Consider the following 27,580-nt stretch of genomic DNA (forward strand, 5'->3'; position numbering starts at 1 on the left):
TAGCACCATTCCTTGTGTAATAGTCTTGAACTACATAAGAAAGCTAGCTAAGAGGCCTGTGAGAAAGCCAGCAAACAGCACTCCTCCATGATTTCTGCTTCAAGTTCCTGCCTTGTCTTTCCCTCAGTGATGGACCTGATGGCTGAAATAAATCATTGTTCCCCTAAATTGCTTGTGGTTTGTGTTTTATCACAACAATAGAGACTAAACAGTAACACACAATAAACATGATTTATTGCTAATTTTATTACTAAACTGTTGTCATTCGTGGTTGGTGCCAGCGGGGAGCAATGGTGGTGGGCACTGGTGGTGGGCACTGGTGAACTAGGAAAAAAATGCAAGAGCCAAAATGCACTGGGGCTACTAGTCATGAGTCGTAAGTCTTTGTTGCCTCACTTAAAGGTAGAGAGAGCATCCTTCTTTCCTGTATAGAAAAACGGCTACACCGGCTACAAAAGGCCCAAAGGGATTGAGAATAGGCAGGCAGTCAAAGAGTGGTGGTGTTTTGGAAGGAGACAAATGTGAGGAAAGAAAGGAGCAAAGCCACTGTGAGTGGAAAGACTGGGAGGGAAGTCTGGGGAGAAGCCTGGGCCAGGAAAGGACATGGGCATCAAAGTGGCAAGGAAAAGTGGTGTGAGCAGTCAAAGCCCCATGCCCTGAGTCATGTGTTAGCCTAACACATCCTATTGTTACACTTCAGCCAGGTACTGTCTGAGGAACCTTTAAGGTCTTTAACTCTACCATAACACGACCATAATGGCTGTGTGGGACATACATCTTCTTTGATTTTTGTTCTCTTCCGTATTGGGGGGGAGGGGACAATTCTCAGAATCCCCAGTGCAGCAGTTCTCAACCTGTGGGTTGTCACAACCCCTTTGGGGTCCAATGTTCCCTTTCAGGGGTCAACGAAGACCACTGGAAATATCAGATATTTACATTGCGATTCACACATAACAGTAGCAGAATTACAGTTGCGAAGCAGCAACAAAAGTAATTATTATGGTTGGGAGGTCTTCACACCATGAGGAAGTGTATTAAAGGATTGGAGCATTAGGAAGGCTAAGCCCCACACAACCTAGAGTGTTTAGCTCCAGATGAGGACTTTACTAGGGGACTCACACTGGCCAAGAGTGGATGGAGGCAACACAGTGGCCCAGAAGCAGCCCCAATACACACGCTCCTACCGTCACTCTGCTTCAATAGTATGTCCCAAGGAGTCTGGGGATCCAGGATCACCATGGGTACTATATAGTCCCACAGTTTCTGAGAGATTGATAATCTCCTGTGATGCTGAGATTTCTGGCCTTGTTAAGGCAATAAAGCTATGACTCTCAGTAACCTTGAGAGCTAGGAACCATGTTTACCCCTATCTGACTGATAGGGAAATTGAGGCAAGTAACTTCCCCAGTGTAGAATCCAGTCTGACGTGATGAAAAGAATGCTCACTATAACTGCCATATTGCCTACCAGCTGACCTTGGCCCACATCACCAACCCTGTGAGACAAAGCTGTTAGGATACCCAAGCACTCTGTGCTGGTCACTGACACACAGTATTCTTCTTAACTCATACTGGATATGACAACAGCTTTGGAGAGAGATGTGGTATATACTGGTTAACTGCAGCCCACACTTGTCTGGAGTGATGTATAAACGTCTTACTCCTACTTGAGATATGAGGATCTTCTGCCTTGTTGCTTCTCAGGCCACGGAAGGAAGCCTGTGAGTCCATAAGTTATACTCTGCACTCTGGGGTCAATCTGTGCCTCCTGTTCGATTCACAGCACCTTCTGCCTTTGGCAGCTGGTTCTCACACACGAGGACCAGATGTGGTGAAACACCCACATGTACACACTTAACAGAGTCAAGTTTTGGAACCACGTCATCTTTAAGTAAATTAAATTATGAAGAACAGTAGCATGTAGTCCTCAGACAAAGGGAGAAGAAGACAAAGGGTAAGAGGAGAGGCCACGGCCTGGGCACCTAGCAGATTTTCTTTCTGGGGAGTCTTAGTTCGGTGGCCATAGCTTCTCTGGAGATCTGCACCACAGGGGCCACTTACCCGGAGTGGGTTGAATATTTAAAGAACATTATAGAACAAGAAATCTAGAACAACAACAACAGCTGAGAAACAGCCTAGCAAAGTAATTTCCCTTTTCTGTGGTTTTGTTCCTTAGACCCTGGTCTTCACATAAGTGTTTTGCTACACATGCAGGTGTACATACATGTACATGAATAAGCCCTGTATCAGTGAGGAGTGCTGCTGTCATTGGCAGAACTGACCCACAGTCCAGGGACAGCAGGACGGGTCATTTGAATGGCCTGAGTATGGGATCAAACATGCTCTGTTTCTCTCAATGTGGGTCCTTCAGCCCAGGAGCCTGGACAATGAGTCAGTTAGACAAGCCCGAGGCACTGTCTTATGCCCCTTGGGCTGGATGAAAAAGGAAACCCTGGGAATTCCCATGTTCTTAGACTAGCAGCAAACCATTGTCCCAACCCTGCTGGAGGGCACAGAGCCCCACCTCAGGCTCTGTGAGGCTCCCAGCACGTCAACAGCTGGCTAATACCCAAGTGTAGTTCTTGGGGCCTAAATATAGTCCGTGTGTCTGGTTGTTTTGAAACGTGCTACTGCCTGGCTGGGACCGACCAGACTTCCTGCTTGCCACTGATGAGGGTCAGAGGGCCTGAGGACCTGGTAGTCAGAGTACCCCTGATAAGGACATTCCATGGCATGTCTCTCTGCAGCTGTGTTCACACAGCGCAGCTGGCATAATTCCAGTTCCTACCAAATCACCTGAGTAGAGTACATAAGACCTCTCTCCTCGCCCTGTGACCAAGAAGCCAGATGGATTCTGGGTGAAAGGCTTTGTTTTGTCACTGAGAAAGTCTAAAGGTTATTGCTTTAGAAAAACAAGTCTTGCCCCTACTCTTGTTTCCGATCCGTTCTGGTCATTTGATCTGGACAAACAACCCTGTTTATCCTGAGCTCGGGACTTTTGCAATCTTGTAATCACACTGATTTCAACCTGTGCTGTTTACTATGTGAGGCTCTGAGGACAGATCTATTTCGGAAGACAGTCCTTTCTAACCAGGATCTTCACTTTATCTATAGATACCTTTATCATCTGAGAAGTGGAGAACACACCAGAAGGCTGTGACCTCCATTGCAGGTGATAGCCCAAGCACACTGTGAAGCCACAGCCTCCATAGTCTCCAGTTCCGGGGTTGTTATGCCCTGCAAAGGTTGGTTCTCCAGTTGTCCTCAGAGAGCAGATGTGGCAGGTCAGTCTAACATTTGTGAACACTTCAGAGGAACACAGCAGAGAGCACTGCTCTGTGCAACTTGCTAGAGTTTTTCCAAACTCTAGTCATTCAGAAATTAGTTTTGATAATATTTTGAAAGTAAAACTTATTTTAAAAAGCCTTAAGTAATATTTGGACAGCTGTGAAACACCACCAAGTTGGTGGCCACTTCCAGGGTTTCCTGTGTCAGTGGTTCCCCCAGCACTGAGTTCCTGTGTCAGGGACGGAAGCTGTCTCGTGGCTTACAGTACTAGTCAGTACCATTCACTCTTAGCTGTCTGCTCAATATCAGGCACATAACTGTCTCCAAGTCTGCTTCTCCAGAAGAGGAATTACCAGGGCTCTGTCTTTGTTCCTCCAGGGTCTAGCACAGGCCTGGCAAGTCAGTTAATTACCTCTGAGCAGCGGACAGGCAGATGTCTTGAGGCTAAAAATCCAGTTCAGGTTTTCAATTCCAGAGTCTCTGGCTAGAAGATTCCTTTGCACTTCTGATGCTAAAATTCTGCAATTTAGGGTGACTTTATTGCTCAGGCCACCCACAGGCGACCACCAGTGAGTCCTTTCTGGTGTTCTAAAGCAGGGCAGCCTTGCCTCAGGCGTCACACCAATTCTCAGACCGTGCATGAGGTGAAGAAGTCCTGTCAATGTGGACAGGTTCCAACAGGTGGGTGGTTCCTCTGCCAACTGCAGCTCTTAATAGCGTGGTACAACAGCTTCGGGGATTAGAAAAATGGATCAAGGCAATAAGCACAACAAGAAGAAGCACAAGAAAGGTTGGTCCTGCAGTTTCTGCTCAACACAACAGGCGTTTATTAAGCACCGAAGAAAGTACAGTGCCAAAGAGGGGAGGAGGCAAGAGACCTCTCTTGGCAGCTGAGTATCTCTGTGAAACAGAGCTGGGTCTGGAAAATCTAGAGGCGACATCTACCCTGCCTCGTGGCTTCCCCCTGCACAGCTGTTCTCACACTCTGCTCTTCTGGGCTCCATGAGTGGCTTCCACATGCACTGCCTTGAAGATGGAACTCTGTCTTCGAAGGCCTTCATCATACTTCTCTTTAAATCCACTGTCCACAGATCTCAGGGGAAGAAGCTGGCCTTTAGTTTGCTCTGTTAGACAATCATTCCCAAAACTGATGTAAACCACTGCATAGTTTTCTCATTCATTCCAGAGGTTTCAATCAGTCAGCAAACAAGTGGTTCTGTATCTGGATTAGAAGCCTTTTGTCCTCAAATAGACATTTTTCCATGTTTTGCTGAGCTTTGGTAGGAAGTATTGAGAGCTATCCCTATCCACTAGAGAGAAAGAAACTCTGTCTCAAGGAAAGCAAGAGACATATAGACATCCACAAGATGGAGTGAAGGGGACACTTCTGGATCCACTGTCAGCTGTTCCAATGCTATACGAATCAACTTCCAAAACATAATTCAATGGGCATATTTCTTGAAGACAACTCCTTTCAAGGATTTCTTTGAATCACACTCACAAGTTAAGGGTGATTTGTGCCAAGAGCTGATGAGATCTTGGTAGTCCTAGTCCCGATCTAACCTCTAGGCCAGGAATGTTGGCTAGGAAAGGAGGCTCGGAAGCCAGGATATCATGGTGAAGCAATAGTTAGAAGCAGGCCATATCTCACGACTGTTGTCAGCTCCTGCTCCAGTATGGTTCCTGAGAGGCAATTAGAAGCAAGGGAAGACAGGGAGTTTCTGTTCACATGGGTGATAAGGGCAGGGACTTGTGGCCATGCAGAGGCTCAGGGACAGGCACTGGGCAAGCAGATGAAACCCATTCTCCAGGGACTGGGTGCTATTCAGCTCTCTCAAGCTGGAAATACACAGGAACAAGGCTGGCCATACTATTCAACCGTACAATGTGGCTGGTACCACAGTTCCAAGGCTCTTTATTACCACATAGGCCAGCTTTGCACATAGATCCTAGCCAGCAAGTTCCTGGGTGTGCCTGTGCATGCTCACCATGGTACCAAGACTAGAGATGCAGGATGCTATGTCATCCGTGGAGAGGTGGAATGAGCATAGGTACTGGGCAGCAGCCATTGGTCAGCGATCAGTTAGAGCTGGGTCCCTGGGATTCCATGCACACTTGCTACCGCAGGCATCACAAAAGGCAAGCTCTGGCTAGTTACTTGGCCTCCACCAGCTGTTCCAGACGCTGCAGCATTGTTAGACGCAAGGCTTGGAACCTGGAGAGAGACAAAGCCAAAGGGTTTTCCTAAGGCTAGAGGGCCAGGAAGGTGAGAGCAGAGAGTGGGGGTGAGGGGAGCAGGGAGACCACTGCTCCTAGCTGGTCGATTAGCAGTCACTTCTGTCCTTCAGCAAGGAGGCTCCAGGGCAGCTGACTGTGCAGAATTTCAAAGAAAAGTGCTGGCAATTCTATTCCAGACTCTCTAGTAGGGACAGGGATGTGCTGGGATGCAGATTAGGGCTATAGATCAGTTTGTAAGAAGACAATGCCTGAGCCAGGGCCGTGCAATTAACCTGAGCTGCATCCTTAGCCTGGGTTTTGGATTGTTCTTCCCAAACTGAATCCACTGGCCAGGTGATTCCCAGGCCTCTGCTGTCTTTAAAATCCTATAGTGACATCACTGATGGGCAGGACACTCCAGAGTCTCCACTGCATCTGAGGCCTAGTTGCACAGAAGGAAGCCTGTGGGTGGATATGGCTTTCTAGGGATCATTAGTGTGAAGCCAAAATCCAAACCAGCCCTGGATCCCCGGCTCTCATAGTGGAGAGAGCATCTTGACTTCCCCGCCCAGCCCTCCCGAATGTTCCTCACACATCCTGCCCCATGCCACATATCTCTGAAGCACAAACATATCACTGGGACCCAGAGCATCATTAATGTCACATAGCCTGTCCTGATGCTGGTGACCTTTGCTCCCCCAAACAGCAGCCAGAGCTTGAATGTTAACAATCACTGCTTCCCACCGGGCTCAAACTTCCTGCCTGTAGGAAAGCCTTGGACTAGGCTGAGGTTCTATCCTGCAGACTCTGTGATTGCTTTATCGGAGCTTGGTCATTAGCAGAACTAGAAAGCCAACCCAGGGCTCACCAGGCTCCTGCCCTTTGTCTTATGCTCCAAATTTCTCGGAGAAGAGGCCTGGCCTGGATGGGTGTATGCTTTAATTCAGGAGGCTAACACCCCAGCTTGCTATCGGTACTAATCAGTGGGGTAGGAGAGTACTACTGGGGACCAAGGTCAGCAGGCCTCTCACTGCACTTGGTGTCTCCAGAAGGGAGAAGCCTGCCTGCTTGGACAGAGGTACGCCCTGCAGATGTCCTCTAGTGGCCAAAACCGTGTCCGGCCAACGGGTAATGCTTACTTCATGGTCAGTTTGATTATTTCTCTTTCTTCCTCTTCTTTTAATTTTTCAACAAAACTGTCCAGCACCGGCATTTCGAACTTAATGTACTGGGCAACCTAGAAAATCCAAGACCATTAACATATGCATTAGATGAGGGCTTGAGATGTGCTTTCCCTAGTGGCCAAAGCCAAAGTCCTGGACCCACAGGACACAGGAGCTGCCTCTCTTCCCAGCCCTGCTGCTGGCATTGCTCAGTTCTGTGTGCTGGGAGAGGAGGGACTACTCTTATCTCAAAGGCAACCTTCATCCACTGGAGGAAACGCCACTGAGATAAATATTGGGAAAAGCATTCAAGTCTGTGTCATTGTCACACCCGAGTGCTCTTGGCATGGGTGGGGAGTGGGAATACCATTGTGCTCAACAATGAAAAGAAGCTGACCCAGCCCTGGGAAGCTGAGGGAGTCAGCCACAAGCTTAGAGACCCATATTCCAAGGAGGCCCTTTTGTTTAGGGGCTGCACATATGTGTATAGTTTTATCATTGAGATTTAGTGCCTGTTGCCCTTGAGTTGGCCCTAGTTAAGGGCCTCTCTGTGAGTCTTTAGCATGATAACAAAAGCATCAGAAATGGTTTTACTTATGAGGAAACTGGCAGGACTGAGCTCTCTGAGTACCCCAGTTCTTCTGTCCCCTAAGCTAACAGGACCTAGGATACACTGCCTGGGAAGACTGGGGTCAAGATCCCCTTCCTTCAAGTCTTGCCTCCCAGGCTCTCCCTGTGGAGCAGGCTTTCAGCTCCACCCCCACTCACATCATGGGGCACCTCCTCGCTCAAGTCGGCTTCCATCAAGAAGATCTTGACAATTTTCTCACAGGGCCCATGCAGGATTCTGGATATCAGTGGGTACTCACAATCTTTTAATTTTGTCTGCTCTGAAATAGAATTTTACAAAATTCATGGGGATGTGAGGATTGCCCACCTACCCCTCCCTGTATGTATGTATGTATGTATGTATGTATGTAATTAGGACAGGGGCATGATAAAAGGGAGGTAGTCAGAGAATCTTTCTCAGACTTCTGAGGGTCTGCATCTTGCAAGATACATGATTCCATGGAAGGGCAGCAGAACTGGCCACCCTAGGTCAGCTCTCTGGACTCAGGATTGAGGCTAGAAACAGCTGCTTTTCTCACTTTCCCAGCAGCAAGACATCAATCTGTTGAGACCTCTCATTTACTGTCAGAAGTCAGATATTGTCCGGACAGAAGCTAATCACCAGCCCCAACTCTAGACCCTTGTTAGCCCAGGGGCAGCAACAGAGGAATCCACACAATGAACACCACTAAAAACCATCCTCATCTTCCATTAGCTACTGATACTTGGTCACCATCTTGCCTCAAAGTTCCCTCCACCCTCCATCCACCTCCATCTTCTCACCTCTCTAAAAGTTGACTTCCTTGCTATGACAAAAGGAGTCTGGCTTCCTTTGGGTGATTCATCTCTGGGGCCTTCCATGGTTATGTGTGATGACCCATTAGCAAACCAGCTTGTTTTCCTCTTGTAGACCTGCATTTGGTTCATGTACTTTGTAGGCCCATCCAGTGAGTGGGAGTAGAGGGAAAATAATTGTCCTTCCTATATATCATTTAATAAAGGCTCGGCACAGAGAAAATCGGGGCAGAGCAGACAGAGGGGGACCACAGACTTGGGGACACAGGAAATGCTTAGCAACAAGAAGCTGCCCACGAGCTACAGAGGGGCCCAGAGGGTTTACAAGAGCAGATCAGGTTGCAGCCCTGGCATACAAGTCCTACTCTCTTAACTGAGCTACATAATGGTTCACTAATGAAAAGGGCCTGGAGAGGGTTCTTCCTACACTGTTTTAGAGGGGTTCTCAGAACGGAACCAAGTTTGACGGTGGAGGGGAAGGTGTGGGGAAGAAGAGCAGGTAGCACACTTGCTGTGTGATCACCAGAAGCTAGCACTTACCCCCAGACTCATGGACGGTGTAGAGTGCAAACTCACTGGGACCATCTTCTACCTGCACAGGCAGCCACAAGAAATCCGACCACAGCATTTTTTAGCAAAAGGGAACAGACCAACCCCACACCCTTCCTTGCCTAGAATCTCAGGGACACCGGCACATCGGCTTTCCCCCAAAAGCCAATCCCAGCAACCCCCAGTCCTTCTACCACTCAGCAAAGCAGCCTCTTGGCAAGGCTGTTGTTCCCTGGGGCCACACTTACCCGGAACTTGTTTAGTAGCAAGGTGAGCACCTGCTGGGTGGTCATAGTGCTGTTAACCCGGACGTTGGTCACAGACCCATAGGCAGGAGTGAACACGGAGGTCTGTGTAGAGCAGATGGATAGCTTAGGGTAGGTCCAGAGGAAACATAGCTAAAGTTCTGAGCAGACCAAAACAGTGGGAGACTACTTCTTAGAGCACCTGCCCCATGACCATGATGTTTGTGCCTAGACCTGGGGACACTCAAGGTGCTATGTGTCCTCAGAGCACTCTGAAGAAGGCGCTTAACACTGTACACACCCATCAACAACAGCTCTCTGGATCTTGGAAACCAGGACCCTGGAAGGAATTCACTGGGGTAGGTAGGACACAGGGCTCTCCATCACTCTACCTACCGACAGCATCAGCATCAACAAACATCCATGAACTTAGGCTCAACGCTTCCAGATCTACTCTCTTCCCCAAGTGCTGTCCAAGCAGAGGCCTCCAGTCTCACTGTGGCATTTGCCAACAAGCCCCTCCCTCTCACCTTCTAGCATATCCTTCATACCACTCCCCTTGGTGCTACCTTTTAAAATACCCCAGATAACAAAATGTGATCTAGCCCAGGTTCATACAGTCGTACCTGGGTCTTCCTACATCTCTCACTCCCAAAGAGACCTGATGGCTCAGAAACAACCCTTGGAGAAGACTGCTTATGTCAGAACCCCCTTTTAGAAAATATGTAAGGCTTCCTGTGGCCTGTATGAGGCCATGGGCATCTCCTCTCACTCTTCAGCACACAGGATGCCAAGTCCTCCAACAAACATCTGGTGCTCCAGCTAATTTTAAAAATTGCTTATTTAAACATTCCTGTATAGTTTTTTGAGTCAAATTCTAACCACACAGGCCAGGATGGTTTGAAACTCAAGACCTTCTTGCCTGGCCTCCCGAAAGCCAGGGTTGCAGTTTAGTATCACCATGCCAAGCAGATAATGTTTACTCTTTGTGGTCCTGGAAATTGAACCTGGGTCTTATACATAGTAAGTACCGACAAGTACTCACTACCATGAAGAACACCCCCAGCTCTCTTCTTTGATTTTTAGATAAGGTCTCACTACGTGGCCTTGAACCGCTTGCACAGCTTAAGCTGTCTCAAAACAGGATCACCATACTTTGTCACCATGCCTAGTTTATTTATAATTCACCATGCCTGGTTTATTTATAATTTTTTTTTTGCATGAGAGGCATGTTACATTTTTTTTTGTAATTATCTTGATTTTTCTTCCAACACAGCACAGATAGCTCCTAACTTATGATGGTGTGACTCATCATTTTTTACTTTAAGACAGTGCAAAAAATATACACATTCATCAAACCACCTCTTAAACTTTAAATCTGGATCCTCCCACCCGCCACCATCGTATGGAATCCAGTGCTACTCTCCGTGCTGGGCAGCAATAGTGTGAACAGCTCCCAGTTAGCCACATAATCTTCTGGAGAAGCAACCAGAACTCTCCAGGGGGCTGTGCTGCTGAGCCGCGGAGCACTGTGACTTGGGTGCTACAGGTATTTCCACCTTATGTTTTCAATTAGGATGAGCTCATCGGGACACAGCTAGGCTGTCAGTCAGAGAGCTTTCTTATAGAAAAATTAACCAGGACACTGTCTGAGGCTTGGGAAGCCTGCTACAAGCACTATAACCAGGCGTTGAATGTGTGAAGCATCTTACAAGTCCCTCTCGATCCTTACAGTGGCCCTCTGGATTACCTACAGGGTGTTCCTATTTTCTGAGAAAGGAAACCTCAGTTGGGAGGTTAAATACCTGATTAGGGTCAGCCCGTTGGAAAGGACTGTGCCGTGATGGAGGAGTCTACAATGCTTGGAACTTCATGTGCTTCCTCCCCGCTTAAAGCTGGTGCCTCCCAGCATACCTGACTGTGCTGCCGTGAGCCTACCAACTCTAGCTGAGACCCACAAGCACTCCAGGCTACAGGCTGTACAGGAAATGAGCCTTCAGGGCAGAGGTTTTCAACCTTCCTAACGCTGAGACCCTTCAATATAGTTCCTCATATTGTGATGATCCCCAACCATAAACTTATTTTGTTGCTACTTCACAGCACCAATTTTGCTACTGTTATGAATTATAATGCAAATATATGTGCTTTCTGATGGTCGCAGAACCATCCTATGAAAGAGCCATGTGACCTCCCACCAAGGGGTTGTGACCCATAGGTTGAGAACCACTGTTGTCGAGCCAAAGACGCATGGAAGGTTCATTCAACTACTTCAAGGAGAGGAACATTCTTGTCAACAAGGCTGTGTTTGTTCTGCACAAAGCCTACCTTGGACATATACCAACCAAGGAGAGACAAAGGTCGTTGGATTGCTTTCTTACCCCAGTGGATCACATCTGGATCCGAATAACCAGGACAAAGCAGTGGGGATACCTACGATTGGATGGGTCTGGGGATAAAATCCACGCTGTTAGTCCTAACAGTTTAGGGAAATGATAACGTGAAATACTAGTGCGCAGTTGTCAGGAATAAAACCTAGGACAAGTATCCCCACCAAAAACGTCAGTGCTGTGAATTAGTAATTTTCATTGTTGTTTGTGTCTTAAGGAATCTGTACCCCAACTTCTAAGAACATTGTGTATAGAGGAGGTGAAAAATGGCTTTTTTTGTTTTGGTTAAAGAGTCTCTGTAGTCCATGTTTCCTTCCTATGAATCACCCTTTTAGAATGGCAACTGCTTCAGCTGGAAGGTTCCCTCTCCATTCCCCAGCATGGCAGGATGTGGCCTGTCCCAGTACACTCCAGCTCCACAGGCAGGGCCACACCCAGACTGCCACTCACTCCATTTATAGTAACAATCAACTTATCCCTTTATAGCTCACTTGTTAATGGAGTGATGTAATGAGGGGAAGGTGATCTTTCCCTAAGGTCAGTACAATGCAATACTTGTACAAAAGGAGAAGGGCTGGGAACTCTGAGATCCCCAGGTTCTCTGGGAAAAGATACCCATGGCTCTGGGCACACCTAGCAAGCCAGCTTAATTACCCAGTGAGAGCGACCGCTGTGTACATGATGTTCCCATGACCCTGAAAGGGAGCCTCACAAGAGTGGGTTAACTAAAGATACTCTTGGCTTTACCGTCTGCTTAGCGCTTTCATGCACCCAATCCATACAACTTAGAGAATGGAGGTGGGGTGGGGGTAGTGTTGTCTGTGTGGAAGCTCGAATGGGATGTCATGCTGCTGTGGCATTGAGGAAGAGCCAGTCACTCTCCTGAGCTTTCCGCTTAGGGCAACAGCAGTTATCTCAAAGTTATCTAATGGAGGAATGGGACGAATGCTGAATGTTAGGGCCCCGCTCTTCTGTGCTGGGGAATAATTCCTGTACTCTCAGCTTCAGGGCCCAGGAAAGGGCAGATGGGGACTTCACCTTGTGGTTATAAAAATGTCCATTGATGGAGAACCGGTGCCGTCGTATCTTCTGGGCTTCGCTTGGTGCCCGGGATTTGGACCTCCTCTGGATTATGCAGCTGGCATCGCTCTTTGTCCGCATAAGCTGTGGGACCTCCTCCTCTTCCCCCTCCAGGGCTCCTGCAGAAATAAATAGACGAGAAGCTAGGGGCGGGGGGAAGATGGTCATGGCTCAAGCAGTGGCACTGCCTGGTGGACGTTGTGGCTCCCTGGAGCCCTGTAGTCGTGGCACTCTGTAGTAATGCTGGTCCTGGTTTGGATGCTGGGCAGCGGCTGTGTTGGTGCCACAGTGCCTCTCACAGTCCCCACTGAGGTATGTGGTCCCTCCATCCCTGTCCTCTGAGCACTCACTCACTCAGGGACAGGTCCTTCACCAGGTGCTAAGGGAAGGGTACAAAGAACACAGGTGAATGACACCTGATCTTGGAGTTGAGTGTGAGGATGAGGTCTTAGAGGCTTGGGACAAAAGGGAACAGCGGCCTCCACTGAGCCCACTTCCTTTTCATATCACAGCCCAATTCAGAAGACTCAGGTGAAGGACCTAAGGCGACACTTCTATAAGCCTCTGCCTTCTTTTCCGTAGAGGAATAAAGAAGAATGTGTGTGGAATCTGTTTCCTCCTGTGCAGGTGCTAGTGCGGCTCTCTCATGAGACAGATGCAGCTGTTTCTGTGATTCCCTATGGCTGTTCTTTGGAGACTGTGTGCATCACCCAAAACAGGCTGGGGTCTTCTGGGTTTTGCTTACCTGAGCTATCTCCGGAAACCTCTGCCTTGTTTGCAGGTTGAGTGCCAGGCTCTTCAGTAGGGACCTTGCTGTCCTGGGGTAAAGCTTCCTTTCTGAAAACAGAGAAGCACAGTACTCAAGTAGCTGCAACAGAGAAAAATGCCTCTCTGCTTTCACAGGCAGGACATAAGTGAGGAGCCCAAGGGCTGAGTGTGATGAATTTTATCAGTATAGTAGAAAGCTCCTCACAGCATCGGTTGGAAGGAGTGGAAGCTATCCCTTAGAACGGGTAACTGTTCTGAGATGCATCACAGACCATGTGCAAAGTCAGTGCCCATGGGATGCAGGCTCAGCCAGCTTAGTGCCTGCACAGCTGTGTGCTGAAAGAGCTTGAGGGTGTTGTGGGTCTAAGGAGTCAGGTTAACTTTGGGGATCAATGCTCCAGCCTTTTTGGCAGGACTGACCCCAACCACAAGCCAGAGAAGACAGTATCAGGATAGAGAAGGAGCGGGAGTGATGAGGGGAGATAGCATTCAGTAGAGAGACTGTGAACATGGGCTGGGGGAGGGATGGCTAGTAGGACTGCCCCTACCTTGACAGGGGTTGGGGTGGGGAGCATGAGTCATACTTGCAACCTTTCCAAGGAGTCTTTATGTTCTAAGTCATGTTGCTCAAAGTTGTGTACCAGTGACCAGGGACACCTGGGGTAAGAGCTACTGTGTCACCCGCATGTACTATCTATCTATCTATCTATCTATCTATCTATCTATCTATCTATCTATCTATCTATCTATCATCTATCATCTATTGAGTGTGCATGTGTACTCGGGTATGTAAGTTTATACGCACCGCATTTTGCAGGAGCCCATGGAGGACAGAAAAGGGCACTGGAATCCCTGGAAATAGAGTTGTAGGCAGCTCTGAGCCGCTGTATGCACGCTGGAAACTGAACTAAGGTCAGAGCAGCAAGTGATCTGCAACTTCTGATCCAACTCTCCAGCTCCTTCATATATACGCTTTTAAAACAGCGTTTCTGTATGTGAGCCCAGCCTGGGTTCAAACTCGGAATTCCTCTGCCCTACAGTTTACTGAGGGTGTTAATCTCAGGCAAACTTACATCACCATGCCCATCTTCTCTGCATATTTGGCAAGGACAAAATTCTGAATGTTTGCCTCTGAAGAATCATTACACGAAGAAGCAAAACTCAGACTAACTGCCTTTGTCCTGATGGTAAAATAAATCGGATTTTAAATTCTGGTAAACTGATGCAAACAGAATCTGTCACTGATGTGAAGCAGCAGCGAAAATAAATTTGGGTGAATCCCTAAAATTCCCTTTCAAGGAGATCCCAGTGGGCTGAGGACTTAGCTCATTAGTATAGCACTTAGGCGTGGGTTCTGTCCCCAGCACCATAAAGCAGGTGTTTGGAACATGAAACTATTCCCCTGGAGGAGGGACAAAGGTCACATCATCACAGGGAGGGCACCCTAAGTAAGGTTGTGTGTTGCAGTGGGTAGGCCAGAAAGGACGGAGGTAACCACTGAACAGGAGAGGGGTTTGGTCTGCGCTCCATTCCTAAGCCCCATACAGCAGTGAAGCGTCTACCCCAAGGCTGAGGATGCTCCACATACAATGTGGTGCACCATGATAATCGACATCACAGAGGTCCCTGGCTCCACTCTACCTGCCAGACACTCACTGGAGGTAGCTGAGCCTCTCAGGCACCCATGTGGCAGACGGCAGGTGCACTCGCTCCCGATCATCCTGCATCTGCAGCCGGATGGGTCGTCTGAGTCCCCAGGCAATGTTGAGGAGTCCTTCGATGATCAGAGTCCCTTCTTCCTGTGGGAGAAACACGGGTCAGTCATTTCAAAAATCCAGCAGCTTCCCTAAAGATGTCTATCCTTCCTCTTTGTGACCTGCTCGGGAATACGATGCTCAGCCCCCCAACCCTCCAAGGGAAGAGCGAGCTGTGTGTGCATGCTTCAGTGCACGAGGGCAGGGACCAGCAGGAGGACGCATGAGGTGTTCCTTCCGCTGCTAAGTCCAGGCCCGGCCAAAGGCAGAGCGGAGCTGCTGAGTCAGGTGTCCCCCAGGACACCGCAAGTGTCTGGCAGGCACGTCTACACTGCCGGGAGGAAGCATGAGCTGGGAGAGGCATGCCTGGACACTTGTACTGGGCTAAGCTCCTTGTCTCAAAGGGCACTGGGACAGAGAATCCCACAGCCACCAGGCTCTACTGGACATCCTACCTTCTGTGTTCCCTGCCTTGTTTTTCTCTCCACACATCCAGACAGTGGCAGTGCCAACTGCCTTTTTTTCCCCTAATGGTGGGTGCTGGTTTGCCTAACACTTCTGGGACATGTCCATGGTCTATCATGAGTATTTCATGTTATTTTCATACTGAGCCCTCAACCTTCTCCGACTTCCTTAGGTCTCCAAATGAAAGGACTGCTACCCAACCCACAGTATTCCACCCCACAGGCACCCTCCTGACTCTGGCTCAAACTTCTTCGATCCTTGGTTCTTTGTCTCTGACGTATTTCCAGCCTCTCTCTCCATGGGACTCTCTAGGCTCCCTGTACCCTCATGATTACTCCATGAGCAACTGTACTGTCCGAGACCTACCTGAAACCTCTGGCACCTCTGAGAGACTCCAGCCTCACTCTCTCATGGCTCTCACCCAATATTTTATTTATTTATGTATACATCTTGGGCTAAGAACATTTAATATAAGAGTCCCACATGCACCCCTATTCTCCCCATACCTCTTTTCTCTTCTCTTCTCTTTGGGTGTTTATTCAGTGATGTTCTGCATCCAGTTACAGCTTAAACCGTAACTAACCTCTTTTCATATCTATTTGCCACACAGTTCCCATCGTGGATGGTGGCATGGACAGGCCTACTAACCATGATTCATGATGGCTAACATGCACACTGAAGATGTTTGAGAACACAACGGATGATGGTGAGACGTGGGTTCTAATTAAGAGTTCAGTCAAGCTTCCTAATCCATGGAACAGGAAGCTAAGCCAAGCCTGCGATCAGTTCTCTGCTATGGAGTGATGCTAAGGCATGGTGGTGAAGGGTATGCTAAGTGAGGTCTGGAGACTCACATACTTAATGGCTACTTAAACGTACAGCACAGGGGATTGCAGTGGGCCCGGTGCTGCCCCATGGATCTCTAAGATTCATTCATCTGGAGAAGAACTGGGGTCCCTACTTCTCTTTCTTCCCTACCACTCTTGATAGCCATCATCCTTCTTTCTGCCTCTATGCATTTGAGTTATTTTGGATTCCACACTACACTTAAGTGAAATCATGCAGAACCCACTGCCCCATGGAGTCTACTCTCTCTTCATTGTCCTGGAAAGCCCCCGTGAATACAGAGATGTCATGAGAACTTCTTCACGTGAGGATGGCCTCACCCCCACTCGCAGTGTGGATCTATGGTCGGCTAACAGTCATGTCTAGTTTCAAACACCTCACTGACCACAGAGAGAAGAGTCTAAGGCTATCAAAACCACACACAGCTTCCTGATAGGGCCTCACAGTGTTTGCCTAAACAGTCAGGCAAAAGGCTGGAGTCCTATGTTATCATTCAGGTGTAAGTTGGGAATTGTCACCTGACTTAAGCATTGTTCAGTATTTCCCATGTCCCCATGCCTTTACCCATGACTCTAACGCTACACTTGGAATGCACAGACACAAGACCAGCCGTGCTCCATGCTGCAGGAGGCTAGTGTCTGTCCAGCCCTCATGTATCAGACCTGAACATACTGTTTCCTCTGTAACTCCTCTTCCTCCCGCTTCTGAGTGTAGGTGAGCAGAGGCGCTGAGGCCTGAGAAACGCACTGCTGGTTCCTTCCCAGGGCTGTCCATCTTGCCTTCAGCTGCCACTGTGTTGGTATCACCCTTGGAGTCCCCTGGTTTCTCACAGCTGCTGTCATTTGCCCGAGCATGGCATCTGGCAGAAGCCACACTACAGCTCCTTACTCAAACCTACAGTGCCCTTCCCTTGCTTTGGTATCTTCTGGCCCACCTGACCTGGACCATGCCCTCTTCTGCTGCTCCACAGCCCTTCTGCGCTCTTCCTTGCAGCCATCCTGAGTGCTGAGTCACTGCGCCTGTCCACTGATGACGCCATAATCCTTCTCACTGGGAAACAGGCTTCATACGTGGTGATTTGTCCACAGTATTTGCTATGCCATTAGCAGTCACTGGCACATGTCTGGCCAACCAATGGGCAAACAAATTTCTCCTTGAAAGCATCAGATGCAGCACCCACTGCCCCATGGAGTCTACTCTCTCTTCATTGTCCTGGAAAGCCCCCGTGAATACAGAGATGTCATGAGAACTTCTTCACGTGAGGATGGCCTCACCCCCACTCGCAGTGTGGATCTATGGTCGGCTAAAACTAATCGCAGGCTTTGCTTAGCTTCCTGTTCCATGGATTAGGAAGCTTGACTGAACTCTTAATTAGAACCCACGTCCACGTCACCATCATCCATTGTGTTCTCAAACATCTTCAGTGTGCATGTTAGCCATCATGAATCATGGTTAGTAGGCCTGTCCATGCCACCATCTGAGATGTTATGAGAGAAGTCAGACAGACCGTCAGGCTGCCTTGGCACCTGTGTAAGGGGATGTCCCTCACCCTGCAAGCCTCATGTGTTATCATGGTCATAAGGGTAGGCCTGGAACTCAGCAAAACTTAGCACAAGGCTGGTGTGTCACAGGATCACAGGTCCTGGGGTAATCCATAGTAGAAAATACTGTGCTATACTAGAGAGGGGTGGAAGCCCGTGGGGGTCCTATGGAGGTCCCAGGTTCCAGCAGTCCCCAGGTCCCAGGAACCCCCAGGCTGGCTTTGGTCTCTACCCATAGTAAAGCTGTTTAAGTCAGGTGAGGTGGCTGCCCCACACCTCACCCTACAGTGTAAATATTTCCCAACCTCCTGCAGGCACATACACAAATTCCAGGCTGGCAGCTGGGCCAAGCCCCACCCTCTGTGTTTTCCTCTGAGAACCTTCCAAAGTGCTGCTATTTTGAGCTTTTCCTGACAATGATTGATGACCGGAGGAACCGTTTAAAAGCAGCAGTGTGTGTTGGGTTTGCCAGACCGCACAGGGGAAGAAACCACAGCACATCGTCCTGATTGTCCTCTTCCCAGGGACCAAGAGCTAGAGACCCGGCTGTGACTGCCTGCCTCTGGGGCTTCCTTTAGAGGAGACAGTCTTTACCCATCTAGACTCCTGCTGCCCTGACTGCTGACTTACAGGTAAGAAGAGCAGCCACCCTTTGGCTTGACACTTTTAAAACATGGGGCTAGTTTATCTCTGAGAGCATCTCTCATTCCCGAGCTTTCACTGGCCTGGCTACTGGATAGGGGGGGGGTACCACCGACCACTATGATAATAAGGTGTTTATACAAGGCCTTTGTGTTTACAGGAGAGCTGTGATGTCAAAGCTATGTCTCCTGGAATTTCCCATAATATCCCTGCCAGTGGGATGTTTATAACCCTGTTTTTCAGACAAGTAATTAGAGGTTTAGAGAGGTGACATTGCCAGTCTCTAAGTCATTAAGTGGCAGAGACGAGTTTAAAACCTAGGTGTTCTCTGACCCCACATTAATACCCCCACCCCGGTTTTCTTATCTGTTCGTTCTTCACTTTAAAATTTTTAATTAATTTATTTTACTTTATATGCATGGATATTTTGCCTACACTAATGTATGTGTACTACACACATAGCAGTCAGATCCCCTGGAACTTGATTTATAGACGGTTAGAGCCACTATGTGTGTGCTAAGAATTGAACTCTGGCTCTCTGCAGGAATAAGTACTCTTACCACGGAGCCCCAATTATCTGGGTATTCTTAAACAACACTAGTGATGAAGTCTTAGTGAGCTGGGTGCTTTGGTGGTAGCTGGAAGGATGAGTGCGGGTGGGGGCAGGGGGGTGAGCCTTGGTCTCAGATCTGCAGGTTTCTTATTGTTTTCTGGGTACCCGAGCCCTGTGTAGCATCTCCGATGAGGGAGAGGAAGCAGGAGGGTGTCAGGGTGGCATGGCAGGCTCGTCACTGGTTTTCTCTTGGCTAACAGGTTGCTTTTGCTTTATTAGCAGCTATGAGGTCCCGGCTTCTGCTTCCCGTGCCCCATTTGCCAACGATTCGGGAAATGTCAGAAGAGCTGTCACATGGGGCAGCTGGGCAGGAACCCCCAGCTTCTCCCAGCCTGGATGACTATGTCAGGTATATCTGTCAGCTGGCACAGCCCACCTCAGTGCTGGACAAGGTCACAGCCCAAAGCCGTCCCAACAGACCCTGCCGGCCAGCCTGGACTCGAGAGAAGAGGCGCCAGGCCGAGTCTCCAGGAGACAGCTCTCTTTGCTTCAGCAGCCTGCAGCCCACACTGCCCTCTCCCGGCACTGACAACCCTCTGGACTGGCTCTTTGGGAAGTCACAGGGAGAGCAGACAGATGGGAGAGGTCGACCCAACAGGACTGGTTCTTCAGATCCCTGGGATGTGCCCAGACAGATGGGCAAGGACACAGGGAGACTCTGTGAGGCCAGGGTACCTGAGCACTCTGTAGGAAGAAAACCAGGGCCCAGGCACCAGATCTCCAACCTGAAAAGCTGGACTTCTAGAAAGTCCTGCCGGGCCTTAGTGTCCGTCTCCAGCTCTCGCCCCAGCAGTATCCTAGGCACTCTCTATTTGCACCTCCCAGTGATCCATGAACTCTAACCCCTACCCCAGGAAAAACCCATAAAGGATATGGTGGGCCCCTGTGGTCTCCCTAGCTTTCCTCTCCTGTGGTGGACACTTCCTGGCAGGTCTGCAGGGACTGGGCAATTCCTAGTGAGACCCATCCTCTAAAGAGCTATGACAGTCTAGCTCCCACAATGTGACTTTGACTGGTACCATTTGTGTCTGGCTGGCCTGTGACCTTGAAGCGACTCAGTGTCCTCTATTTCTTGGTTTTATCATGGCTAGAGTGAGTGTAGGTAGAGTGACCACCTCCCAGATTGCTCTAATGAGGAGATTCGGGCTGTACTCTGGGTGGCTGCCACAGTCTCATGAGAAACCAAAGGCGACCAAGGGAAAGGGTCTCAGCCCCCTAAAGCAGTGGCTTTCAACCATCCTAATGTTGTGACCTTTTAATACAGTTCCTCATGTTGTGTGATCCCCCAACCATAAAATGATTTTTGTTTCTACTTCATAACTGCAATTTTGTTACTGTTACAAATCATGGTGTAAATCTTTGAGCTTTCCAGTGCTCTTAGGTGGCTCCTGTGACAGGGTCGTTCAACCCCGAAAGGGGCTGTGACTCAGGTTGAAAAACACTGTCTTAAAAGCATCCAAGGAAGGGCCTGGCCTCTATGCTCTACCTTCAGGCATATATTTCCAGAGGCCCAACAAAAGATATGAGGTCTCAGCAGATGTATTACTGAGTTTCATAGGGATTGTCACCTAGGTACCCAGGGGACCTGCTATCTTGACTCCAGTGTCCAAATCTCATTGTGGTACCAGAGAATTAGAGAATTCCCATGCTCAGGGCCAAAACAGAATGCGTCACACAGCCTGCAGGCTGTCACATACTGGGTCTAGTGGTCTCATCTCTGATTTTCTTGCATGTGCCCACCAGCTTCACCTAGGCCCTTGTTACAGAAGGGGGCACATCACAAAGCTGTCCAACCCCATTATTCTGGCTAGGTTGGGATGTCCTAAGGCTTTGGAAATCCAGACCAGCACTGAGTTCCCCTAGTCCAGAGAATGTCAGCTCCTGGAGGCATCTACCAAGCAGGAGGGTGAAGGAGGGAAGTTTGGGATGGGAGGGTTTCCTTTCTCAGAGAGGTGGGTGTGGTCTTGGAGCTCGGAAAAGAATCAGGGCTCAAGGCCCAGCATCTGCTCCCTTGTATGGGCTGGAGCCAGCTGACCACACTCAGGATGGAAGGGTCTAGGAAAAGAGAGACGTTAACCACTTTCATGTCCTCGTTTGCATGTATATTCTCAGAATCAGAATACAAAACACACAGCAAAAAGAAAATACTTGGGACAAGCGGTCTATTCAGGTTTTTTGTTTGTAAAATGCAGGACACCAACACCATCCTTTGTCCTTGACAGGAGTTGCGAAGCTGTATACATGGACATAGATAGAGGTGCAGTTTGCATCTATCACAGCCTCAAACTGATCTTCTACAAGAAAGCCCTTAGGCAAAATGTCCCCAGGTGTGATAGGAAGACAGATCTACTGCAGAGGGGGTAGCTGGCTGGAGACTAGATGGGCACTAGATGAGACACCAAGCCTCTTTACGCCGTCCCCATCTGTGAAGCAGTGTGAAAACTGGGTCAGAGGGAGACTCCTGGCACGTGGCAATGCATTAGTGAATGTTCCACCGGGAACTCGCTCAAATATTCTCTGACATGAACGATGCTAATCGGCAATTGCGAAGGTGCTCTCCCCACAGCACCCTGCCATACCTGGTCCCACCCAGGGGAGTCCACTAAAGATCTGGCCAGACAGTCTAGTACACAGTTTGTGCTCCTAGGGAACAGCTGCATAGAGCTCAGGCTGGAAGGGCCCAGGGTTATTTCAGGGTTAAGTGGATCTCCCAGGCCTAAGAGAGGGGGCAGGCCCACCTTTCTAAGGAAGGATAAGAATGTAGGAGAGTACACTCTGAGTATCTCACACACTGGAGATCCAGAAGAGAATAAAACTGGATGCAGTGTGACGCATGGCCACCAGGGGGAGACTATGAACCACTAAACGGTTCGTATAGAGGCTGGTTGGGAAATCTTGATCAGATAGTCTGGGTGGGGTTGTAAGTCTCTGATCACCCTGAAGAGGTTTATATATTAGCATGTCCAGAGGACAGTCAACTTCAAAAGGTATTGGCTATTATACACTTTTCAGTGACAGAAGCAAAATTATCCCAAAGGCAAGTTTTACAGTCGAGGGGCCTGCACACCATCCTCCAGAGAGAGAGATTGCTTCCCCTAGCTCTTAGTAATTAGGAGAAAGGTCATTGGGAAACAGTTGTCCCACAGTGTGGCCACACCCACAGATGTACCTCATTTCTCTACAGGCATCCCACATGGCAGTGAGGGAGTTTGCCCCCAAACTATACAGTCAGGCTGTAGTTGCTACTAGCAAGCAAGGCTTCTGACAGCCAGGAGGGTCACACCCAAGTGGCGAGTGCCTCAGCACTTGAAGGTACCTTAGAGCCTAGGATCAAGAGTAACAATCTGCCCCATGTCTGAGATCTAGTCACTGATATCCAATTCATCCCTCCAGTGAGTTCTTAATCATGATGCCGGAAAGGTCCTGGCTGTCCCTAACACTCCATCTTTGGAGCTGCTGCAGCCTGCTTCATTTACTCCAAAGAATTGAACCTTCCCTTCCAGGAGCGAGAAGGGGAGATTCAAGAGATTCCAGAAGCAAACAAACTGTGCCTATCTGGGAAGCTCAAGATTCACCAGCATCCTCCCCAGGGATGTGGACACACACACACACACTCGTAGGCAGCTGCTGGAGGAGATTCTGACCAGCCAGCTGAGGAGAGGTGCATTTTCCTACCTATAAGTTGTACAGAGTTCCTACCGGTGCAGCTTTCACGAGTCACCACCCATGCTGGGGTGGGCTTCTTAATGATACAGCTGCTTCTGATTCACCTCTGCTCCTCTAAGTCACCCCTCCCTCACAAAAGCTCCTGTTAGAATCCCCCAGGCTCACTAAGCTGGACTTTGGTCTGTAGCGGGTTCCTGGTCTAGGGTTAGCAGCACATGTATGTGCTCTATCTCCCCAGGAAAAGTTGCTCAGATAATACAATTAGAGGCTTAACTTCTGAGAGCCTCCATTCTTTGCAAGAAAAAAGGGCCATGGTAATAGAAGAGAGGCAAAGCGGTTGATGTACCAGAATTCCCTTGGGAACTCTGACTTCCTCCATCCGCCTGTCCTTGTGAGACCCAACGATAGGGCATTCTGGGATTGTCCTATAGTGAGTGGGTGTGTGATCCTGGATGGGCAACTGCAGGTCTGAGACTTTTGCACTGGTTAAGTAGATAAATGTCAGGGGCTCATTCCTCTCTGCCAGAACTCAGATTCCAGGCTTGCAGGCTTGCCTCTGTGGTGGGTGTTACCCTGAAAAAAGCACATGCCGTCTCAGACTGCCTGCTTGCTGAGTCTGCTAACACTGCAGAAGGTCCCTGAAAGGTATTTCCTGGTTTCGTGGATATCAAGTCAGTTTGCCCCTTGGGTTTAGAGTTAGAAACACAAGTTCTCTTCTGGGACAGGGTCACAGGCATGAGTTTTGCCAGCCACGAGGCTCACTTATTTTCCATCTGGACTGTTATAGAAACTCAGGGCTATCCACCTTCACCACACACAGCTACCTCCACAGAAGAGATTCCCAAGCGCCAAGATCAGGGTCTTTCTATGTAGCTCAGGCTGACTTGAAACTTATTAGGTGGCACAGACTGGCTATGAACTCATGGTAATCCTCCTGCATCCAAGTCAGAAGGCCAGGATTAGGGGAGTCTGTTAATTGTTCTCAAACTTGAGCTTCTATTAGAATGCCCTGAAAAGTTTGCTAAGACATTGGTGAGAAAAGGAAATATTGTGTTCAGTGTACTCATCCAGTGTGTGTTTGTGTGTGTGTGTGTGTGTGTGTAAGTATGAGTGTGTGAGTGTGTGTGTATGAGTGTGTGTGTATGTCTGTGAGTATGAGTGTGTGTGTGTGTGTGTGTGTAGGAGTGTGTGTGTATGTGTGTGTGTGAGTGTGTGTGTATGTCTGTGAGTATGAGTGTGTGTGTGTGTATATATGAGTGTGTGTGTATGTGTGTGTGGGCATGCACCTGTAAGATTTCCATTTCCAGCCAGTTCCTTAGTGACAGTGAGGATGTTGACATAAAGGAGAGAACCACCCCAGCTTAGAAACATCAGTCCCAGAAACACCCAAGGTTGAGGAAGGGAAACCCAGCCAAGACCCACTCATTACACCCTGTGCCTGTGCCAGGAGTCTGAGATGGGCAGCACCCCCCCACACACACTTACTAGCACAGGTCACAGACCAAAGCCTCTCTAACCACATTTACATGCTTCCTCCCTTGCTGTCCATCACACTGAGCTCAGACCTCAGGTTTCTTTTCTCAATCTGAATGGCCCACGTCTATACCTGCCAGCTGTGTACAGAGCCTGGCCTGGCATAGTCAGCACCAAACGGGGCCCAGTCCCAGCACCCAGAAGTTCACCAGTCAGGTGGGCTAAGATGGAAGGTAGGGCTGTAGGAGCAGAGCCAGGTCAGAGCCCTAAGAGGCCGGGCAGAGCTGGGAGGGCTGGGGGTGGGCACGGTGGGTGAGCCCTTAAGACACAGCTGCTCTGGAGACATCAGCACTGGTGCCAAAGCCCAAAGCGGAGGGGTCGGGAGAACAAGAAGAAAAGGCAGAGCTCAGAGCATTTGTTAGAGATGGCACAGGTGGCACAGCCCTGCCTGGACCAGGAACCTGCGACCTCTCCCACTCTACATGGGTGGAGGTACCAAACCCTGCTGTCCTGGCCCATGGCCTGCCATGATGCCTGCCCGATGCTGTTTGGCTGGATCTAGTCTAGTCCCACAGAAGGTTGTGGGCTGATGACTAAGCAATACGAGAGGAGGTTCAGGGACCCAGCAACTGCTACCTGGCAGAGGCCTCTGTGAGTTTCTACTGGCCTTTTTCAGACATTGAGAGATGAGGCATCTCCAGCAGCCAGTGGGATCTCAACCATGAAAATATCCCAAATAAATCCTTACACTATGAGCCTTCTCATTAGACTGTAAATTGTACAGGACTAGACACAACTCAGAGTGCAAAGTCACAACTAAAGAACCCTTGTGAGGTTACAGAGGGTGGAAGCCCAGGGCTGGCTTGATCTGCCCTCAAGTAGATCCCAGCCTGGACCCTGCTAGACACTCCCCAGAGTGTTTCAAGGTTTAAGAAATCCCTTATGAAATTCCAGATACCTAGCCTCTTCTGGAAATTCCTTCTGTACCAGGGCACATTCTCGAATGGCAACCTTGGGTTACTTCTGATAAGGTGGCTCTCCGCTTTAATTAGGACCCACTCCCCGTATGTCCCTTGTCATATGAGCTTGATACCGATCTACACAAGACACCACTTCTGAGGTGAGGGTACCACCGTGGGGCACAGGTGAGGCGGTCCAGGACACCTGGCTGGGTGCCTGGGGTGAAAACAGGCTGGTAAAACTGTTGAAGTGAGATCTGTTCTTCCCCAATCCCATGCTCCCAGAAATAAGATGCAGACTCAAAGTATATTTACAAAAAAAAACTTGGCCATATAGCTAGGCTCTTCTCTAACTAGATCATAACTTATAATCCATTTATCCTGATCTACATTCTGCCGCATGGCTGGTTACCTGTGCTCAGGTACAACATGTCATTTTGTTACAACTTCCTGCACTTCACTCTATCCCAGAATTCTTTCTGCCTCCTGGATGTCCCACTTTCTCTTCTACCCTTTCCTATAGGCCATAGGGTGTTTGCTTTGCTTTGCTTTGCTTTGCTTTGCTTTGCTTTGCTTTGCTTTGCTTTGCTTTGCTTTGTTTAATTGACAGGTGAAGCATCCATACAATGCACAAAACTAGTGTGGTGCACTCATTGAGCTTTGTGTCAAGAATGCTTCCTTCTCCGTGTGGGATCAGTGCCAGCCGGCACACTGTTGTGTGTGACATGTGCGAGGGACCAAATTCCCTTCCCACTCCCACCAAGTAGCAATATAGGCAGAGGCAAGAAGGGGCTAGACAGGCTCCAAGAATTCACACCCACAAGTGCTGCGATACAAGTAGGTACAGGTGATTGCCTTGCTAGGAAACCTCACAGGGACACCCCAGCCCAACTCTGTCTGCTGGTAATCTGGTTCCTTGGTCAGAAAGTTTGACAGGAGCCCAACTGGCACTGAAGCGTCTAGGCTGTATAACCACTCTGAGAAGAACAGATGCAAACCTCAGCAGTTTACACAAGGCAGGACAGAAAGAGTTACAGGTCTCACCTCTCGGTGTCTTAGCTGGAAGCTCCTGCCTTCATGGTAGCAGTTGTAGGTTTTGAGCAGGCTTAAGAGTTCTGACCTAAAACGACACAGAAGCTGCCCTCAGGCAAGGTATCGTTGATACCACGGACCTCACTTTCTTCATCCGTAAAATAAATGTAGTAGCATACATCTTTGCCAACCATATCTACTCAACGCAGAGACCCAATTGTCCTACCACGACACTTGACCTCTCCTCCCCCAGTCGCTTCTGTATCTCAGCCCTTGTGGGAATTGGGGGAGGAGGGTAATGAAGGCAAAGGTGCTGAGAAGCAAGCAAAATTCTCATGCAGGTTCTCACCTCACAGGAAGCACTAGGGCATATGTGCACGTTCACTATAGGATGTGTGTTCATGTTCACTACAGGATATGTGTGCATGTTCACTATAGGATGTGTGTGCATGATCACTATAAGATGTGTGTGTATGATCACTATAGGGTGTGTGTGTGTGTTCACTATAGGGCCTGTGTACATGTTCACTATAGGGCCTGTATGCATATTCACTACAGGGTGTGTGTGCAAGTTCACTATTGCCTATAAGCAGTCCTAACAGCCTTCCTGTGCTCTCCTGTGACCCTCTGCCTCTTGGAGGCCTTGGTGGTTTGGATTACCAGCTGGCTCCCTGTCTGGACTGTCCAGAGGTAAGTCCTGGGGTGAGGGTGACAGGGCCCAAGCAGGCCACTCTGCTCAAACACTTTCTCCCAATACTCTGGGATGGTCAGGAGACCATCAGCAGAACCATGGATCTAGGCTATGGGGTATGACACATGCAGGTGAGTTTTCAGCCTCCTAGCAGGTTGAAAAGGGGAAGAGGGCAGGTAAAGCTAACAGGTTATACTGGCCAAACTGAGCATCCAGGATGCTTGTCCATAAACATAGAATCAGCGGGAGCTAGTACATTGGTGTGTGTAAAGCGTGTGCTAACTAACTAGAGTGTGCTCAAGTTTCCTGACTGTGGTCCCTGGCTGGACCCCGATGCTCCATCACTTTCCCAGCAGCCTCCCCAACCCCACTCACTGCACAGGAGAACAATGACATCCGGGGTTTGGATAGGTGTGTCCTGTGCATGATGAGGAGACGGGGAACCAACAGGGGTAACCGTGTGTGACTGAGCAGCAGCGGTAAGTGACGATTCCCTGCTGCGTTTGTCCTGTGCCACAAATGTGCAAAGGCTGGGTACAAGCATATTGGGAAATTCACAGCTATGTGAAGTCAATCAAGTCCAATTTTAGAAAGCATTCATACTTAGGACTCAAAATGCAAGATGAAATGAAAAAAAGAACTTAAATGAAAAATGCTTCTCAGACTGGCAAGATGGCTGAGCAGGTAAAGGCACTTACTGCCAAGTCTGGCAATCTGTGTGTGACCCGTGTGACCCCTGAGACCAACATGGTGGACGAAGGGAGTGATTCCCAAAGGTTGCTGTGGCAGGCACCCCCT

The 27,580-nt window shown here is 49.0% G+C and overlaps 2 protein-coding genes across 3 annotated transcripts in view; one reads left to right on the forward strand and one right to left on the reverse strand.

Annotated features, from left to right (window-relative positions):
* Nucleotides 1-211: 211 nt before the first annotated feature.
* Nucleotides 212-27,580, reverse strand: part of Rassf4 (Ras association domain family member 4) — a 40,563-nt gene continuing 13,194 nt past the window's right edge. The window contains exons 3-11 of the mRNA XM_021164777.1: nt 26,104-26,179; nt 14,757-14,899; nt 13,078-13,169; nt 12,291-12,451; nt 8,869-8,970; nt 8,612-8,663; nt 7,436-7,557; nt 6,644-6,741; nt 212-5,502 (exon numbers count right to left, since the gene is read on the reverse strand). Coding sequence (XP_021020436.1) covers nt 5,442-5,502; nt 6,644-6,741; nt 7,436-7,557; nt 8,612-8,663; nt 8,869-8,970; nt 12,291-12,451; nt 13,078-13,169; nt 14,757-14,899; nt 26,104-26,179 — 907 coding nt within the window. The 3' untranslated portion in view covers nt 212-5,441. The remainder of the gene's footprint in view (nt 5,503-6,643; nt 6,742-7,435; nt 7,558-8,611; nt 8,664-8,868; nt 8,971-12,290; nt 12,452-13,077; nt 13,170-14,756; nt 14,900-26,103; nt 26,180-27,580) is intronic.
* On the forward strand, nt 18,105-20,278 carry Depp1 (DEPP1 autophagy regulator). Of its 2 annotated transcripts, none has more exons than XM_021164779.2 (2): nt 18,105-18,338; nt 19,184-20,278. In XM_021164779.2, exon 2 carries the CDS (start codon nt 19,186-19,188, stop codon nt 19,801-19,803), a length of 618 nt encoding a protein of 205 aa, XP_021020438.1. In that variant the 5' UTR covers nt 18,105-18,338; nt 19,184-19,185; the 3' UTR covers nt 19,804-20,278. The 2 variants fall into 2 exon arrangements, with proteins under 2 accessions (XP_021020438.1, XP_021020437.1); XM_021164778.2 differs by having other exon boundaries at nt 18,106-18,338; nt 19,181-20,278.

The sequence above is a fragment of the Mus caroli genome, chromosome 6, assembly GCF_900094665.2.
Source record: "Mus caroli chromosome 6, CAROLI_EIJ_v1.1, whole genome shotgun sequence".
In the NCBI taxonomy this organism is placed as follows: Eukaryota; Metazoa; Chordata; class Mammalia; order Rodentia; family Muridae; genus Mus; species Mus caroli.

Excerpts from the sequence above, each read along its gene's own strand:
- Depp1 (XM_021164779.2), top strand. The coding sequence starts at position 19,186 with ATGAGGTCCCGGCTTCTGCTTCCCGTGCCCCATTTGCCAACGATTCGG.